The sequence below is a fragment of the Colossoma macropomum genome, unplaced genomic scaffold (genome assembly GCF_904425465.1).
Source record: "Colossoma macropomum unplaced genomic scaffold, Colossoma_macropomum, whole genome shotgun sequence".
Lineage (NCBI taxonomy): Eukaryota > Metazoa > Chordata > Actinopteri > Characiformes > Serrasalmidae > Colossoma > Colossoma macropomum.
Genome location: NW_023494802.1, coordinates 27,475,830 through 27,495,749, shown reverse-complemented (window position 1 = coordinate 27,495,749; position 19,920 = coordinate 27,475,830). Strand labels below are relative to the sequence as shown.

Here is a 19,920-nt window from a genome sequence, read left to right as displayed (position 1 = left end):
AATTTGAAATGACAGTAGCATTGAACCGTACGGATGGCTGGCAAAGCGGGCATGACAGCAGAATGGCTAAACCCTGAATACACCTAGTGAAAACACCTAAGTTTGTGCGAAAAATGGTGCAGTTCTCTGTGTCTTCTGCTGTTTCTTTTGAGGGCTCAAAGTATTCCAATTCGGCCTTCCAGCCCCTCACTGTAGGTGGCAGCAATACGCCATGAAGCCCGAGAAGAAGACGGAGAAGGAGAAAGAAAAAATGGCGTTCACCTCTTTGGAGTTCACACAGTGTTGTTAGATACAACGGCTATCCGTGGGGATGCCTGCAATTACGAAAGACTTTCAGATGGGCTGAAGTGATAACATTCATATTTGCAATACACCAAGCGTGGCCTTATAACTAAGCACTGTAATACAGATATTTCCGCATGGCTCCGGCTGTACATCTCCTACAGAGCTGACAGGCTAAAAACAAACATCTGAACTAAATGGCATCCTTCAACGGAGATGGTAAGCCAGGTTTGCTTAGATTGATATCAGAACGCTAGTAGGGAGAAAAAGAGTGTTTGCTATAATCTTTATCTCACTTACTCGAGCTAGTTAGCTATCAAATGTTCAGTATACGTGGCTATAATTCTGATCATTCAGTCAGGCTGCTAAGTGGTTTGGAGGTATGAAGTAATTCTGAAATGAAGCTGACTAGGACATGACTAGGATCATGGCTAATGAACGATTTTCTCTTTTTCAGGGATAAACCATCTGCTGGTTGAGGTGAGCCCAGACATCCACATCTGTGGCTTCTGCAAGCAGCAGTACAACAATTTTGAAGTCTTTTTTGCCCACAAGCAAAGTTGTTGCCAAATTCCCACGACAGACATATCAACCACTAATGCAGGAGCTACTGGTAGGTCAGACAACAGCAATAAGGCTCCTATCTTAAGACATAGAGACCTTTAATAATATCAAATATAATAACAATGAAGTGGTATCTGTGCATACTATTTTTTTTTTTAAGTTCTCCATTAGAAGCCACAGTCAAGCACATTAGAAACATAGAAATGGAACTACTGTTCATTGTAAGGCAGCAGATAAGATAAGGACAAGATACGTTTGAAGTCTTAGAATGGTTTAGTGCCTTCAGATTGATTATGGAAATGATCCACAGACAACCTGTGATTTCTCAGGGAAAAATATATAAGTTTACACATTCCTTATTGTGGCTTCATGATGCATGTTAGAGGAAAACAAAAACAGTTTCTCAGAATTTCATATGTATTAACTTAGTCAGTTCTAATTTTTGAGGGAGCGAATCAGACCAGAATCAGTGCCTGGGCCCATAGATCTGTGGGAAAACATCTCATTAAAGCCTTGTTTTCGTTCTGTATTGTGCAGAATCCATTCAAGGTTTTACCTTGGGGGAGGCTTTTCAGACATGTGTATCAAAGGTTGTCAAGAAGACCATTACTAAAACCCAGAAAACACCCTCCAAAAAGCTGAAACCTGCAGTAGCTCAAAAGAGACACATTTGCTGCTTCACAGGTAAGAGACCACAACTCAGTAATATACTTAACACATTATGCTGTCTTGTCTTCTTTGTCTAAACGCATTATTTGCTTTCAGGTTGTACATTCAAAACACAGTATGGCCAAAAAGACATGGAAAGGCATATGCTAACACATACTGGTAAGAAATATTTCCTCACCTCATCACCTTTTAACCTGAGATATCCATAAAGACATAACAAAATGCTTTCTTGTCCAGGTGAGAGGCCTTTCGAGTGTGAGCTCTGTCACAAGCGCTTCAGCCGACGGGACAAGCTGAACCTGCATAGCCGTTCACACACAGGCGAGAAGCCGCACAAATGTAAGCACTGCCCGTATGCTGCCGCCGACAGCAGCAGCCTGAAGAAGCACCTACGTATCCACTACAACGAGAGGCCCTTTAAGTGCCAGATCTGCCCGTATGCCAGTCGAAACTCCAGCCAGCTCACTGTCCATCTGCGCTCTCACACAGGTCAGTGCTTTTACAGACACAGGTGCTTTCTTTTTTATTTATTTTGCTTTGCTTCTTTGGCTAAATTGTGATGTTTATTTCACTTGGTAACCACCTTGATTGGTAATATGGGTAGATATAGATGAACATACTTTAATAATCCTTTGAGGGAACTTGCTATGCAATTTTCAATATAACAGACACCCCATCCTTCAAATATGACAGCCACAGTATAAATATAACAGAATTAGAAATCATGATTAGATCAAGTGTAATAGTCAATAAAAGTCAGTACATAAATGCAAATGAATCAGAATAGATAAAAGCTCATGCCAGGAGTAATGGGCACATCTAGCTTTCTGATTGACCGCGAAAGTTCATCATTCTCCCAGTTTACTCAGACAAATGATGTATAACCCTGTGAGAAAAGTGTTATTAAGCCGGATGGCTCTAAAGGTAAGGCAAGTTTATTTATATAGCACCTTTCATACACTGCTGTCATTCAAAGTGCTTTACAAGTGAGAAAATAAGTAAAGGAAAATACAAATTAAAAACATGTTTAAAACAATAGATTTAAAAGAGAAAATCATTAAATTAGGATATCTAAAAATCAAATTAAATATGAAAGATTAAAAGTTAAATTAGTATTAAGAAAGTGCCATTACAGAGGAAAACCGCTAGAAATGGTAACAGTGTTTAAACTGAGCTGAAAGCCTGCTCAAATAGGAACGTTTTGAGCCTGGATTCAAAAGTGTCTAGTGTTGGGGCTCTTCTAATGCTCTCTGTCAACAGGTTCAATTTAAGAGCAGCATAGTAGCTAAACGCTGCTTCTCCATGTCTAGTCTTCACCTTCGGCAGGACTAACTGAGTCCTAATGATCTGAGAGTTCTGCTCGGCTCATATCGCTGCAGCGTATGAAATAAATATGCTTGTCCTACACCATTGAGCGATTTATAGACCATAATAGTATTTTACAGTCTATTCTGCAACAGTTTGGTAGCCAGTGTAAGGATTTAAGAATGAGGGTAATGTGTTCCCTTCTTTTACTCCTAGTGAGAACTCTGGCGGCTGCATTCTGAATCAGCTGAAGCTGTTTTATTGTCTTTTTTTAAAGATATTTTTCTGGGTGTTTTTTGCCCCTGAGCATTGCAGTAGTATCAGCCTTTGGCTAAAGACGCTCATTTGACTACTTACAGTTTCATAGTGAGGTACGAGATGTTGATGCTTCGTTTTTCCCTATCACCTCTAGGGGTCAGAGTTGAGTCCAACAACAGTGCAATGTGGTTTACTTGAAGTAGACTGTGGTTGAAAGGGAACATAATTTTAAGTTTTGAGGCAGACATGTTTATGTGGAGTGTTTTTCAATGACTTTATATTAGATCTTAGAAAGCTGTTTTACAATGACATTTATATATTGAGAATATGATTTTTTTTTACTCTGCATTTGCCCACCTGCAGGAGACGCCCCATTCCAATGCAACCAGTGTGATGCCAAATTCAAAATCAATTCAGACCTGAAGCGGCACAGCCGGGTCCACTCGGGTGAAAAGCCCTATAAGTGCGACCTCTGCGAGTATCGCTGCGCCATGAAGGCCAACCTGAAGTCACATGTGCAACTGAAGCACGGTGCAGCCGGCTCATACAGCTGCCCAGACTGTGACTTCCGCTGCTCAGCCAAAGCGGCCCTGCGCCACCACTCCCGCCAGCACCGGCCTGCCCAACCACTCCAGTGTGACCAGTGTTCATACTCATGCTCCAGTAAGGGCGCGCTCAAAGTCCATGAGCGTGTCCACTCAGACGAGCGGCCTTTCAGGTGCGAGCACTGCGCTTTCACTAGCAAGCAGCGCAGCAACCTGCTCATCCACAGGAGAAAGTGCCATGGGGAGAAAGCCGAGAAGCGAGTAAAAGCAGGCAGGGGGGGCAGAGCTGGCCAGGAGCCGCTGCCCAAACCCCTTGGCTCACGGTACCGGGCCAGGCTAGATGCAACTCGGCCATTTCACTGCAACCTATGCGATGCCTCCTTTGTAAGAGAGGACTCGCTTCGCAGTCATAAGAGGCAGCACAATAATAACACACAACAGCAGCAGAGCAATGCCACATCACAGTCACAAACCACAGCTATGACTAAAGTACCTACACAGGCTGCAGGGCAGGTTTCATTGACTCTTGCAAACAACTCAGCTTCTTCCTTTGGCAGCACACAGCTTAAGATCATTGTAGCACCCCCTCTGGGTCAGGAGGGTACATTAATCCAGGCGACAGTAGATGTGCCCTCGTCTAAACCTGGTACAGTCTTGCTCGGTTCAGAAGGACAGGACATGCTTTTGAACCCTGTAATACAGCAAGTGAGTCTGCTAACACCAGTGCAACATATTGGCCCACCAGCAGAGAGCAGCCATGAGCACCAGACAGTATTATTAACTCACATCGGTCCCAGTGAAGAGGAAGGCCCTCTTCAGGAGAGTTTACTGCAGACAAATGTTTCTTCTCAGACTACAAACTCTACTCAGAACTTTATCAGCACATGCTCAGTCCCCTCTTCAGACAGCAGCCACACGTTCATCACAGCCTGCTCGGACCTGGACAGCCTGCACGCTCTCATTCAGCAAGGCGGTACGGAGGTCACTGTGGTCACAGAGGACAACTGCTCCGTCGCCACGACGTCAGACTCCGGCTTCGGAGTACCCCTAGACATGGACAGGCCTCATCAGGAAATGTCTAAGCAGCCATGTGACAGGGTTTCAGATGAAGATGGTGGCTTAGTAATGTCCAGCTTAGATATGGAGCCCTCTAGTACCCTTCTTGTACACAGCGTCCCCCTGTCCATCTCAACTCAGGACCAACAGGCACCCATATACCAGCTCTCACCCCATAATATCTTTTCAGACTCTAATACAGCAGACAGCTGTGAGGACTGATCGAGGCACAGATGCTAACATCTTTTTGTTTTCTAGTTTCATTGACTTGTATATCATGCCTGTCATTTAAAGATTCATTTTCTTTGCCTGTTGTTTTTTTTTGAAAACATGAGCTCTGTGTGAACAATTCATGACAAATTGACCAATAGAAATGCTCAAAAATAACTTGGAATAAAGTATAGTTACATTAACATACAATACAGTTAAGAATGCTTTTTTCTTTCACCTTAATCTCCTTAACAGCTAATTAATAAAGCTTTGTTTTTTTTCAGAATTTATAGCATGTTAATTTATTTAGAGCTCTTGAGATTTTCTCTGTCACTAACATTATACAATTAACAGTTGTGGACTATGGAATCTATGCTTTTGTATAATGTTGACTTAATGAGTAAAATTGTTCATCTTTTGTTATAGTTTAGTTTTGAATTGTCTGAATTATGTCTTAGTGATATTCCAAACCATTAGATAGGTGGCAATCCGTACATACTGCACATATTAAATATGTATTATGGCTGCAGTTATTGCATTTGGGATTGTAGTACATACATGATGTACCTTTATAAACTCACCCTGACGTTCTGCACGTTTCACTTTGTTCTGTGCAGTTTTGGTCAGCTGATGTGGTACAGATAAGTGTATTTGGAAAGAACTTGCTAGATGGGTGATGCCAGACGGAAGGTCGAATGAGTGCACACTGAAAAAAACGTCATATGTTCAGGTTGAACAGTGAGGGACAAATGGTAAGTGTTTCTGCAAACAAAAAATACTGTCCAAAATAAGCAGTTGATTTTATTAAAGAAACAGCTCCAACATGCATCTAGAAAATGCTCCTACCATTCTATTACACGTCTTCTTCCCTGAAGATGGCGGTAAAGAGCTATTGAAATGCTGGATACTTTCGCAACTTCTGACTAGTGGCGAAAGGACACAGTATTCTGATAGTGTAGTTGGGTTGCCAGGAGTCGGATTAAAAAACACTTCTAAATATTAGTTATTTATGCGCTTTGCATAGCTTGTATGCTCTGACCTGATGAATTGGGGTCTTTTGCAAAATGTGATGTTACTTCATAATGAATTGACATATAAACCAACAACTATCCCACAAAAAGTCGTATAAGACTAGCATCAGTCATTAAGTCCGTTAGCGACAATGCAGCTGCAGTGAAATTAAAACATTCACGGCCCAGATTTGCTGTGCTGAAAACTTGCTCCTTCTCCACATTTGAACAGTTAAGTCTATGTCTGCGCTCAGGCACATGTGTGAATAATCTTATTTCCTGTGACAGTTACCAGATAACATCTCTCAGGCAGTTGCAGAGATGCAGAGACAAAGACATGAAATATGAATGTGGTGTGTTGCCTCTGCGTTTGCCTGACCACCGGAGTCGCAGCAGACCGCTTCCCGTGCCACATGCCATGACTGCACACTCGCTAAGAGCTAGTCCATGCAGATAATGCGCGCGGCCTCTTCCTCTGGCAGGCTGAGGATGCTGACAAGAGCACCTGTGTGTGAGAGTCAACAACTCCCATGAAACAGATTCATTACTGAATACAGGGCTGTCACTATTGCTTGTATTAGAAGTCATTATTCATTATTTTGCCAGAAAATCAAATAAAAATATAAAAATGCATAATAACAAACTTTCAAGAGTGTTGGTTCAGGTTCCGGGGGAGGAGGTTGTTGCCCAGTAAATGCCCAGCCCCTTATCCATAGATCTCTAGTGATGCCCCTGCAAACCATTTCAGGGTATAATATTTGAAAAAAGGCTTAATTAAAAAATGTTATGTCACTTTGTGGCCAGAAAATAAATATGCATGTCTTTCAGGCTTTGTACCAATGTAAACTAGTAAATAATAACAGCCAATTCATTTAGAATTTAATTTCTATTTATTACTTCAAACGAGTAATCAATTATTTGTGAAAGGTTGCTTTGATGGAAGAGAAATATGGATCTTTGCATAGGCAAGCCATTGACCACTGTAAGCAAAATGCTAAGTTTGATCTTTGGCCAGTTGGTTTGACGTTGTAGAAAGTTTTCGCAAATTGGGATGCTTTAGGTGAACCTGGTTTCAATGTTTGAGTTGTGGTTTTGCAACAGGCAGGTCACATTTGCCCAGAATATTTGTCAGACCCATTAGCACTTCTTGGCGGACTGAATTGTGCTTCAAGACGTCCTCCATAAGAGCTCCTCTGACTTCAAGTCAATTTCCTCATGTTTCTGAAAGAAGAAGTCCTGTGTTGAAAACAGTCGATAGCCTATTTGGTGACCTTGTTGCCACTGTCTCCTGCCCGAGTCTCTTTTGCAAGGTTTTGCAAGGAAGCGAAAGCTCCATCTGAGTGGCTTTCTCTGAGGAACAAGTGAGCATTGATTTTTCCGTCACTGCTAATAGCTTTAGCAGCTCAGCACTGACCTTCTCTCTCTCTCTCTCTCTCTCTCTCTCTCTCTCTCTCTCTCTCTCTCTCTCTCTCTCTCAGCAGACATTATGCCAATGCCTATTGATGGTCATTTAAGGTGTTTAACCTATGTTGAAATAGCCTTCAATACAACATTATGCTACCAGTCAAAAGTTTGGATTACTCAGTTGATCATAGAAGTGTTTTCTTTATTTTTTTAGAACAACACTGAAGACATCAAACCTATAAAATAACACATATAGAATTAAGCTGATACCAAAAAGTAGTTAAACAAGTCAAAACTACTTTCTATTTTATGCCTTCTATTGCTGGTGGGGTTTAAAAAATAATTAATAAAATGATAAAAATAATTTTTTGAATTTCCGTTAAACATTGAGATTATGAAAATGATTTTGGCTTTATAGGCTTCCTTGTCACTATTAGCGTTTGTCTTTAAAAAAAAAACAATTTCCTGCCTTTGGAGCAAAATGTCTTTTAAGATAAAAAAAAAAAACATATTTAAATAGTTGTGTCCAAACTTTTGGCTTGAGATCAGCAAAAACTAGCCAATGTTGTACATTGACATCAAACAATAAATGGATGTTCAACTGTTCAGACAGACATGCGGAAGTAATTATGCCACAAGTATCAGAATTATCAGGATCATTCCTAATCATGTGGTATCTTGTGGTGGAAAAAATGGCTCTTTCACAGTCTGTGAGAAAGTATCAGACTTTATATCTGATGGTCATAGATGTCAGCTCAGAAGTCTTACGTTATGAGAAGGTTTAACCAGAGTGTTTAGGCCTCAACCTTCACTGCCCAAGTCCCTCTAATTGCCTGCATACAATGTGGATGCTATAAAATCTCTCTCATGCTAATGATCTTGCTTATATTTTCTCAGAGCCCCTAATCTTCTTTGATGTGACTCTCTAACCCACCTATAGGTGTCAGTGAAAATCCATTACAGTACTCAGACTGATCTGCTGTTGCATTGTGACCTCTCATTAAATTCCATGCATTGTAAGTCTTAATTTTAGCCATTTCTGACTTTTCATACTATTCATCTTTTCCAGCTGTTGAAGCATTGGCTTCTGCAGTCATTCACCTTGATTGCTCCTTACCTTGTATTTAAATGCAAAACGGACTGTTGGAAAAACGGAACATTCTGCTAAGAGACCTTTAAGCTATGTCTGTTGGTCATTTTGAGTGACCATTTATCATTCTATAAATATAAAAAGACTGGTCGTTTTTGCTGTGTGCTTATTGATCCATGTGAAACTTTTTCACCTCACTTCTACTTTATTATCCCAGCTGAATGGCCCAGCCCCCACGTAGTAAAGCTCTCCATCCTGAGTCCTTGTAAAATGCTATTACGCGTGAAGATGATTGCTATGTGGGAAAAAGCAAGAAGTGCTCTTTGCTGCATCTCTTTGATCTATTATCTTGCAGACTTCCAGAACCTAATCCCAGGCATCCATGAGGAGGTGGAGTTCTCACAATTTCTCTCTCTGTTTGTTCCTTTCATTTTCCCACATTCTCATTTATTTTCTTCCCTGTTTTAGGTGCCTTATAGCATATTGTGACATGCAAAGCATCTATTGAAGAAATTGCACATCTGTACTCTTTAAAATGAAGGTGCTAAAAAGATGCCATTGAAGAACCACATTTGGTTCCCTACAGAACTTTTCAGTGGATGATTCTTTGAAGAGCTGTTTTTCTAAATGAGATATGCGAGTGTGAGGAACCTTTTTAAAATTCAAAAAAACCTTAAAACACATAATGGAAAGCCAAGAACCAATTAGAAAGCTTTGCTTTTAGGACTTTAACACATCCCTAGCTGGTTGACTTATTTTAGATTGTTGCTAATGAGTTCCATCTAGGGCCTGTTTGGTCATCCTGGTGGTCCTGACCAACTCCAAGCCCACAGGATCACTGATTAGGAAAAACTGCCCCTAATGCAGACCTTAACTAACGAGCTTCCTTACAGAGAGATGCTCAGATTTGCTAAATGAGGAGGCGTTCAGCCATTCGGGAATTCATCGGTCTCAATATGACTGCCCTGATTATCCTGAGGCAGGAAATATCAAAAGTGAAATATATATGGTCAGCATGTGCTGTTCTGGTCTGTTAGGTCTGCTTAAAAAGGTGACAGGAAGCTGAAATGGACCTCTTGATACTGTAAAGCCCTTCTCAGTTCCTTCCTTCCTGTGTTTGAAATGTCAGCCTTTGAATGGGGTCGTAAAAGGGCTCCCAAAAAAGCCAGAGTCCCTTCACAGCTGCTTGAAGAAATTGTATTTTGCGACACATTCACATCTGACGTCAACTCCAGAAAAGCCAGAAGGATCCAGGAAAGCGCAATGGCAGGAACTACCACAGTACCAAGGAGAGAGCAGACAAACAAACATTGTTTCTTCTTTATTCTATGCACTTTGTCATTGCTTTTTGTATTGTTGTATTGTTCCATGGTATCTTCTTTATTTGATGGGGAGTGAATGAGTTTTTTTTTTATTATTTTTTTTAGCAGGGTGGGGGATCTGCTTATCAGCTATTATGCAACAAAACTGGCCCTGCTCTTTCACAGCTTGATAACAATATGCTTTTGACCTTTGTTTTGTTTGCATGCAATTTGGCAGCCCATTACCAAAAGGCCCTGAATGGCTTCTAATGTAATTAACTGGTCTGGTCAATGTTGATATGGATTTTTTTTGCTCCCTCCCTCCTCATATAAGCATCTTTCTGCCTTGAAAAATCAAAGTATTGATATGTTCTGAGAGGTTTTAGTCCTCAGCAATAGTGGCTTCTTTTATCTCTTCCATCGTCCGTATTCTTGAGGTAAAAATTGAAAAACCGGACTGACCAATGGCGCACAAAGCCATTTGATTGCACGTTGCCTTCCGTTCAATCAGCGGCCTACATGTGTTCGTTTCACAGCAGATGTCATTCTTGGTAAAGAAGGAGTTGCTTTCCATTTGAATGAATTAGAGAGGTTTATTTGTAAAAGCGATTAATCAGTGTATGGACCATTGTATCATAAAGACGCAATTGTTATTAAAAACCAGCACAATGTCACACTGGGTGTGGGAACAATCACAGCTCATGACAAAAGATGCATTCCATCGCGCCGAGTGCTTGGCCCCCTCACCTCTAGATTACTGGCATTTAGGCTCTGTTCATTTGAGCTTACACCCTTCATTCACAATATTAGTAGGCCACAATTTTAATAGCATTCATAGTTAAAATTTTGACATGTCAGTTAATTCATTTTGATTTTATATTACTATTACTTTTATTATTATAAATAAAAGTCAATATTTAATAGTTCAAAGATTCCTGTTAAAAGAAAATTCCTGGGTAGGTTGTCACCCTTGCTTTTGCAATGTAGCTTTTATGTTGTTTCATTATGTTTTGAAAGAGGCTATTTGCAAATCAGTCTGACACATTTACACAACTCTGGCACAGTTTACACTGCGGAAGACAATGAGGTATTGAAATCGCACCAGTCACTGTCTAGCAAATGCAAATCGATCCTAGCAGCTTTAAAACAATTGATACAATTTTAAACCTAATACAAAATGCATAAAATAATGCAGTCTTTTTGTGTTCAAACAAAATGTATCTCCAAAAAGGAACTTTACAGGAGAAAATTAACTTTCAGTGTAAATGAATGTAGCAAAAGTCATTTTGGACCATTTCTATTAGTCAGTCAATCATTTTGACACAAATCATTAAAATGGACATATAAAGTTTTGTTTCATCATCAGAGCCTTACTATGAACAATTTCAAGACATTATACAGGGTAATGTATTTATTTTAAAACATGGTGTTGTAAAATGTATCTCCTCTTTTGTCCTGTATTGAAATGTATTTGTTTGAAAATGCTTTGCATCTATTCTGTGCAAGTAACTAAGTTCCATTCATGGCACTATTGTTTTCAGCTATCCTAGGCTGTCAGGAAATGTGACAAACTCTCTGTTGTTGCCTTTCAGGGCGGAGAGCGGTGCTTAGGGGGAAGAGAAATAAGTATAGTTTTTTTTAGCCAGTGAAAAGTGCCTGACTGTGCTGGTTAAACCCCTATAAAAGTCCTTTAATGGACAAAGGAATGCTATTCCACACTACAGCCCAGCAATAGCATTTGTAATGGCCCAGGCTCCATTTTGTTTTGAAAGGCCCATTTAGTGTGATACAGTGCTTCCTAAGACCACCAACCTCCTCTCAGCTTTGTCAAGCGTCAGACCATTGTCCCCGGTTTTCTCTCAGTAGTCACGTTCAAAACAAAAAGAGATAAGGTTTCCATTATTGCTGTTAAAAATGCAATGTTTTAAAACATATTATTAAATGTATATCTAACCAGGAGTGGTGATATTTACAGCGTATACATAACCCCTTTTATTTACTATCCAAAACCAGTGAACCATGTAATGCTGAGAATGGCAAAATAGGCATAAATCAAAAAAGTAAGGTTTTTTTTGGGTGCAATTTTGCCTTCAGTGTCCTGCATGTACCACTCCATCACAAATATATTTACAAAAAATTGCATTTCAGGCCAAAACCTCATTGAAAACTATTATAAAATAATGCCATCAGGCAACATTTTTCGAAGCATTTGATGTGTTGACTTCCTGTGAGGGAGTTTTACAGGTATTAAATTCTGACTGATGTCCAGTTCTTATCACCACTGTTATGAACAATTATGACTCAATATGTTTCTGTAGAATAGTGTGTTTTTACATGAAACCAATTTGTTTACATGTTAGCGATATATTATTCAGTCCTTTTGGGAAAAAAACAGTGGAATTGCGCTTTAGTATTGTAAATGATAACCAAGCCTGTTTATTTAATGAATTATCTTATAGGGTTCAAAATTGCCAAGAACAGCAAAAAAAGCCAAACCCAAGCCCCTCTGTGAGTCTCCCTGAACGTTAGAGCGTGGGTGTGATGTTCAACTTTGTACATCTTTCTAAAGGTACTGTGAGAACTTCTTGCGGTAGAACTTCCTTGTTTGTTTTTTGATGTGATGTATACATTTGAAGTGTCTGCAGTGTATGGCAGGAGGCCTAAAGTTGTTTAGCAACCGTGCCTATTTGTTTCAATTTTTTAAAGATTGTATGGTCAGCATATACTCTTTAAAAGTTTGAAGATTTTTCTACATAACAAATATTTATTCACTGTCTGTCAAACGTTTGGGCAGCTTGCCTTCATATGAAATTAGGATTTTTACACTTTGACTTTCCAATTAAGGTAGAACCGTTTCGGGAATATTTTGCAGTACTCAGCTTCATGTTCATAAAAACAACTTTCTTGGTATGTAGAGTGGGGGGGGGAACTATAATGTATTATAAAATGAACTATAATGTATTATAAAAATCCCAACTCTTGCTAAATGCTAAGTATCTGTAGTAGCAGTCAGCCTTATGGAGCTATAGTCACAGGAGGGTTTTGTAGTTCATTATATCCCCGCTTGAACTTATTTATGATAGGTTATTCAGTCAGACACAGCTTTTTTTAGCTGGTAGCTACTGAGCCACAACTTTGTTTCCAAGTATGTGTTTTTGTTGTTGTGCTGTTTTAACAAACATCTGCCCCAATATGTGACCAAACACACTGGGGTGGGTTGGTCAGCCTCAAGCATTTGCGTTCCTTACCCCAGGAGCAATTTTTGTCACCAACCATTTTCCTGCATATCTGATTTATTTGACACGTTAAATACTGGTACTGTATTTGTGTAATTTTGGACTTTTTCAGTTTTTGACAAAAATACCTGTCACCCTTTACATTGTGGTAAATTTCATGATGAATGGATGAAAAGAAATGGACCAAAATAAGTTGGGAAAAAGGTCTGGTTCCATTGACTTACATTATAAGTAAAGTAGGTTTTTTTCCTTCTACTGTAAAGCTACCATTTTGGAGATATGAGACATGGTTTTCTTCCGACAACAGCGATATAGAAGCAATAAAAGTGTGGGGAGCATGCCCCCCCTACATACAATGGTTCTTATGTCCATGTGTAGTTCTGTCACAAATATTTACATGTGATATTATTTTCCTCAAAATAAACCTTTAATATGTTAAGTTATTGCAAACCTACAAAGAAAATATACTTATTTGGACTGTTTTTTTTTGTTTAACAGCTGTGTTTGTCACAGTTAAATTATACACTGTTGAGCTACAACAAAGTGTACCTGATTGTCAGCATCACTTTATTTCCCCTGAATCGTGTCTATTGAGACATACACATTGACGTATCACGTTCACATGTTTTGTTGCAGATAAGCATTGGCTTGTATTACATTCCATGTCCCATGGTGCCTTTGAAATAGTCCACGATTTGCTTTGTCATTCACTTTTCGCCTTTATTCAAACAAGACGTATTTTCTCCCGTCAGCAGAATTTTTTTTGTGTTTGCAAAGCGAAACGCTCACTAGTCTCTTTAGTCATTCACGCTTTGTTGTCACTACAAAACTGTTCACAACAAAAAAGAAAGAAAGAATGGATGACTCACAAAATCATCCCACCTAAAGATACTGTTTTACTGTTGATCTGCGTATTTGGGATCAATCGGTGATTATGTGAGACGGTTTCATGCACTTTGACCTTTACACACTTATGGCAGATGTATAAAAGGCAGAGGTGAGTAGAGTAACTTAAACCTATATTCAAGTGTATATATTGGGACTTTAATGAAATTGAAGTGACTAAAAAGTAATAGTGTCATCTAAAAGATAACATATAGTAGAGTAGAAGCACAAACATAGCAGATAAAACAATTCTGTAGTGAGATCTGAGTTCCAAATAGAACTGCAGTGGTAGTGAACCGGGGGTCTGCAACTGAAATACAGACATATTATTTGCAATCCAAAATGAGCAGTAAACCTGCATGTGTCTTCTGAGTTTTTATATACAATGTTGATGATGGTAAAATAAGTGCAAGTCCAAGTACACTGTTAGAAATAAAGGTACTGTGCAGGTACATTTTTTGTTTATCAAGATACAACAGTGGTATTAAGGTCCAATTGTGTACCTTAAGTAAGTTTCTCCCAGGGGAAAAATACATATTTGTACCTTTTTATAACCTAATATTTTAAATCAGACCAATAAAATAAAAAGCCTAGAGACGAGATGAGGCGTGTGGAGTCAGTACAACTTAGAAAATATACGTTAAAGACGTTATTTATTTATTTCATATTCACTTTTATTTGTTATACTCTTTCTCTCCCCCTCTCTCTCTCTCTGTCTCTCTCTCTGTAATATATATATATATATATATATATATATATATATATATAACGATGTCTCAAGCATACCTCTGGTTAAATTGTCTGGTTCCTATATCACCTCCCCTCTGAGCAATTCTGACTTGCTAAGTTTCTCTAGTGGAGCATTTCACATCAAATTACTCTGAGTGAGTTTGTTTACATCTTGACAATTTATGCATACATTTGTAAACATCAGTAAAAGTGCCTCTAATATTATAGATAGAAACCAAGCCTGTTTATCCATTTAATTATTGGAGCCCCTCTATCTGTTTTATCCTGTATCTATTAGCATAGGAACTTAAGTTTGTTGATTGCTGTTCTTCTGTTTTTGGGATCATTACCATTACCATCAATACCATCTAAAGTAAAGTGCTACACCTCAAAGCCAGAGGACAGAAGGCTGAACCAACAGAACAAAATGAAGTTAAACATATAAACAGAGGAGCTGGCTAAAATGCATTACCTGCTTTACAAACGTACTTTAGTAACAAAAGCGCAAATCCATCAAAAATGTACTTAAGTATGTGTAACTGGGTATCGTGTGTCTATTGACCTCTGGCAAAAGCTTTATCTGATATATTGATACATGTTAACGAAAGCTCTGGTTTACTGAGAGGAAAAAAAAAACATTTGCAGTCTATTTTCATAAACAAAACGAACGTGCAATACCCATATGCAAACCTAAACTGCATGCTGCGGCCTGCGGTCAGTTCCCTTGAGCTGTAGGGTCAGGCGGTTTGGTGAAGCAGCACGCATGAATGTGTATGTCCTTTTTGGCTCATGCGGATAACCAAACAAATTAGCATTAGCCTTTTTTTCCCTTTACAGATTCCATTGCAGTTGACAGATGGCAATGGGGAAGGCCAATATTTTCTTTGTCCATGCATACCTTATCCAAGGAAAACAAACACGATGGAAATATGATCTTGGCCCCATTGTCCAACTGTGTCACTAGCTGAATCGCAGCTGTGTGCATGTCTCCAAAGCCACATTTGCTTTACCTGCCCATTCAAGATAGCCAGTCTAGGCCTTTTCTGTTCCCAGATTTTGAGATGTAACCTGAGCCTGTTAGCTGTGAGGTGGGATTCATGAATGAATGAATTCCATTTAAAGGAAGAAAGGCTGCAAACGCTTTTGGAAGATCATCTGCTGAGCTCTTATAGTTAGAGAACACTAGAGACATTGCTTTTGTTCATTTATTATCAAGTGGAGCACTCTACGTAGCCAGCCATGCAACAGAGCTATTAGCTCTCAGCTAAAAGTGCTCTGCCTCTCTGAGAGCTTGCACTGAATAGAAGCTTTTAGATATTGTTTTTATTTTTCTATGCAATTAATGTAGGCTCTTTTTTAACCCGTTAAGCACTAGCTTGATTATTCAGTTGTTAATCTTAATGACCCACAGTTATTCTGCGTTCTTCTTGAATTTTACTTTTCCCCTGATGTCTGCTTATTACATTTGTGTGGGTTTATGAACTAAAAATAGCCATAGTTTATTTTAAATGATGCCTTTTCAACCTCACTTTTTTCCAAATAATTATACAGGATGCTTTTGTTACTGTGCCTTGAAGATATGTGTAAATGACTACTCTTCTGGTTGGTTGTCCTGGTTGGTTTAGCCAAATGAGTCTGGGCTAAAGCACTCCTGAAACTGGGCTGAAACTTCAGTGTGAACGGGCAGCCTAAACTGCATATAAATATGTTGGCTTTTGTACCACCACAAAAACACTGGGTTCAAAACAAGCTGTTTTGCAGCTTCATCCTTCATATGTGAACCATATGGACTGGTGAGTTAACAGTCCGTTTTAAAACTTTAACAATGTTTACATACTTTTATTCTGAAAAATTTAAGAACACTTGGTCTTCTGTGGTATGGGCCCTTTAAGACTTCAGTAACTATAAGTTATTCAGTAACTACTATTAATACGTAAGTTATGTAAACATCAGAGTGAGGAACTGAAGTGTGGGCCATATACAGGCCTTTGGGGTTTAAGGGGTTGGACCCAGTTTTGCTTTCATATGCAAAATGGTCTGCTGGATTTCAGATGATAGGTGAAACGTGCTCTGTTAAGAAAGAAACCTCAGTTCAGAACCAAAAGAAGAGTTTTTAGGAAGACTGAATGCAGGTTAATGTAACGTAAACCTGAACAAGAACAAACAAACCTACAAATGTTTCTGTCTCCTCTGAACACTGAATACAGGTCATTTCTTTTTGCATTCTATGCATGAGCAGAAGACGTCCTAATTCAACAGAAGGTAGGCAAAATGCTAAATCCACCCCCACCTTGACCATCATGAAGGCCAGCATTGCTCAAGTATGGGGGATCAAATTACTGTAAAGGCCTGGAGGTGGATAATGACCACTGCAGAAAATACCTTCCTTGTGGACTGAAATAATAATGAAATACGCATGAAGACCAATTTATGTTTTCAAACAAATCCTCATCCTTTTTTAAACAGTGATGGACCTTTAGGCACCTTTTTTATCTGCATCTGAAAAAACAGAAAACAAGTGGATGTGAATAAAAGAACAATATCAATTCACAATCCCAATATGCTCACAATATAATCTTAAACAGATTTAGTGATCACAAGTAAACGTAAATTGGGTGTCTCTATGAACCTTTTAGTAGATGGTCAGAAGCAGCTTCGAGAAAGGCGTTATGATTTGTTTTTGTAAGTGGTCTGGAATGTGTCCTTCACTGCAGACATCTGCCAGATTAGCATATTAGATCCCAGCCCTCCTGAGTTTGTTGGTGGTCTGATGAAATTGTCCCTATTGATTTGGTGTAAAAACCTTCTCACAGTAAAACCAAACCCATCTTTTTATACAAAATGTTAACAAGGATATTGTATGACATTGTGTGTACAAAAAAGAAAAATCTAAAAGTTGAAATTCAACTGCTGCAATTTTGGACAGTCTTGGAGTAGATAATACCCACACAAATCTTTACTCTGGATAACACAGCCAGTTATGCTTTATAAAATTAGGAATGACTGACGCTGTTTGAAAAGCTAAAACTAGCCTCCAAAATCAGCCCCAAGAAACTCAAAATAAAATCTTTTTGAAAAAGAAATGTGACCTTACTGAGCTGCTTCTGAATGAAAGGTCTAGTCTGGTTAGGTGAGGTTGGGGCTCTCTGTTCTTCAGAGGATCTTTATCCATCAGTTTCATATTAGTGTGATTAGAAGGTTTAGAACGTTCTGTTTAAGACATATAATTAATGCAAGTGATTACATTTTTATTAAGTCAGTACCTGTAATGCTTTTCACTACTTTATTACAGGAAAAGTACTGTAATGCATTTCTTTGCCGCTTTACTACAACACTGATTTAGGATGTATAGAATCAGTTTAATCATCAGTATTACTGATATTTTGAATATTTTGTCATTATTATTCAGGGCCTTTCCTGAACATTTGGGGGCTCATGGCATCATCTTACCACACCCACCTACTCTAATCATCTGCTTTGGTATGTAAGATTTAATATATACTTAATTTTTATAAAGAAAGAAAGAGGATTTCTAAACTCACTGCATTTTTTGTCAATAAATAAATGAATGGATAAATATTCAGGGGCCACCTGGTACTGAGTGAGTAGTGGGCCCTAAGCAACTGCATATACTGCTTATAGCTAGGGTATTACTAAGAAAGTGATTTTGGATTTTCTCAAGTGATTTTGGAGCATGTCTATTGGTCCATCCATCATGAAACCTTCACATAATGTGAATCATGGCTGCTATATTCAAATGATGATGTTGAAAAAATCAAATAAAATAAACTGATTTCCAGGTTTTTCTTTGGACAGTCACAATATAATAATATTTTGTAAAGTACCCTATCAATTTTAGGACAAAGATAACATTTTTAGGCTATTTTCAAAATTAAAAAATGAAAGAGCAAGGGGAGTTGTTTTTATTGTCTATGATGCACTGCTATCTAAATACTTCCTACAGTCACTTTTGTGAATTGAGTGTATTTTTTAAAACAACCAAAACTAAATCATAATGAAATATTAGGTTTCATGATGCAGTGAATCATTTCCTAAAAAATTGTAATGAAACTGAATTATCGTGAGCAGAGATTTACCTCCAGTATGAACGTATCTCCTATTTCAAGTAAAGGAAATGAAAGGAATCACGTTCATTAGTTTAGGAGTGCTGTCAGGAAGTTTCATTCTACAGATCATCTACATTTGCTGGTAGGCCTGTGGTGTCAAGGCCACACACATGTGGTCTTGCGGTCTTTATGGCATCTTTCTGGGGGTCCCCAGCCCTTCTTCCTGTTTGCACAGTTTAATTGTGGCATCCTAATTAGCTTATGAAGAATGTACTGTTTTCAAACACTGATAAGGATCACATTCAGACACTCGCAGAGCCCTCGTGGTCAGATATCATCTATTAAAAAAGCACCACCGTAACCCAACACCCATGGAGGAATGCACTCAATCACTCCTATTGTTTCTGGTTACATACAGTTCCCTTTTGTCTGATAAGTATGCCCTGGCCTGAGAGATAACAGCATTGCCTTAAAAGCTCGGAGGAGACACAGAGTGTCAACAGCTCAGCGGACAGAATTCCACAGTAGATTAATCTTGTAGGGTTAAGGTCTATGTAGGACGGTCATGCTGGGAAAAAAAGGCCTACCTTCAATGTCTATGTCTATGTCATTTTCTGAATTGTGCTGGTTTGCAGTTGAAATTATAACATTTTAATGTTCTTATGTTGGATCTCAGTAGTGTATCACATAATTTAGAGCCATTTCTTAACATCTAAACTCTTGAAAATAAAAATGACATTAATTAAAACCTCTCAAAAAAAACTTTCAGGAGCTTGTTCTTTAAAGAACCTTGTGAAGAAATGACAGTGAGTGTGAAGAACCTTTTTAAGGTTTAAAGAACCTAAGGTTCATACCAATTAAAGACGGTTCATCAAGGTACAAACAATGTAAATGTTCCCTCAAAGGTACAACAGTGGTTTTAAGGCCCAATTTTGTCCCTTAAATAAGTTTTTACCCGGGGGTGTATGGAGTCAGTGCAACTTAGAAAATATAATTTCAATGGATTATGGTACAATTTCCTGACTAAAGGTACTGAGATGTACCCTTGAGGGTACCACCCCAGTGACAAGAGGGGTACTGCCCCAGTGACAGTTTCATACCTTTTTTTCTGAGGGTGCAGGGCTGTGCAAAAGTCAGAGCCCACCCTTCCTTCGTTTAATATCCAGTCGAAATGGCCATTAAGTACATTACGCCATTAAGTTCAAGTTATTCATTTTTTAAAATCAGGAAAAAGCAGAATACATATATTCAACAGAAAATTGTTTAGTTTTTATTGTGTCCACTTTTTGCCCTCTTCAATCTTTTCAAT

The 19,920-nt window shown here is 38.7% G+C and overlaps 1 protein-coding gene across 1 annotated transcript; it reads left to right on the top strand.

Moving 5' to 3' along the window:
- The first annotated feature begins 232 nt into the window (after positions 1-232).
- Positions 233-5,096, top strand: zfp64 (zinc finger protein 64 homolog (mouse)). The gene is made up of 6 exons (XM_036592481.1): positions 233-501; positions 740-895; positions 1,384-1,530; positions 1,612-1,674; positions 1,753-2,004; positions 3,442-5,096. The coding sequence occupies exons 1-6, from the start codon at positions 480-482 to the stop codon at positions 4,899-4,901; spliced, it is 2,100 nt and encodes a 699-aa protein (XP_036448374.1). The 5' UTR covers positions 233-479; the 3' UTR covers positions 4,902-5,096.
- Positions 5,097-19,920: the final 14,824 nt, after the last annotated feature.

What these genes read in the sequence shown, in the direction of transcription:
- zfp64 (XM_036592481.1), top strand. Translation starts at nt 480, where the DNA reads ATGGCATCCTTCAACGGAGATG. An exon ending in GCATATGCTAACACATACTG is followed by an intron (nt 1,675 to 1,752) that starts GTAAGAAATATT and finishes TTTCTTGTCCAG; the next exon opens with GTGAGAGGCCTTTCGAGTGT. An exon ending in CCATCTGCGCTCTCACACAG is followed by an intron (nt 2,005 to 3,441) that starts GTCAGTGCTTTT and finishes GCCCACCTGCAG; the next exon opens with GAGACGCCCCATTCCAATGC.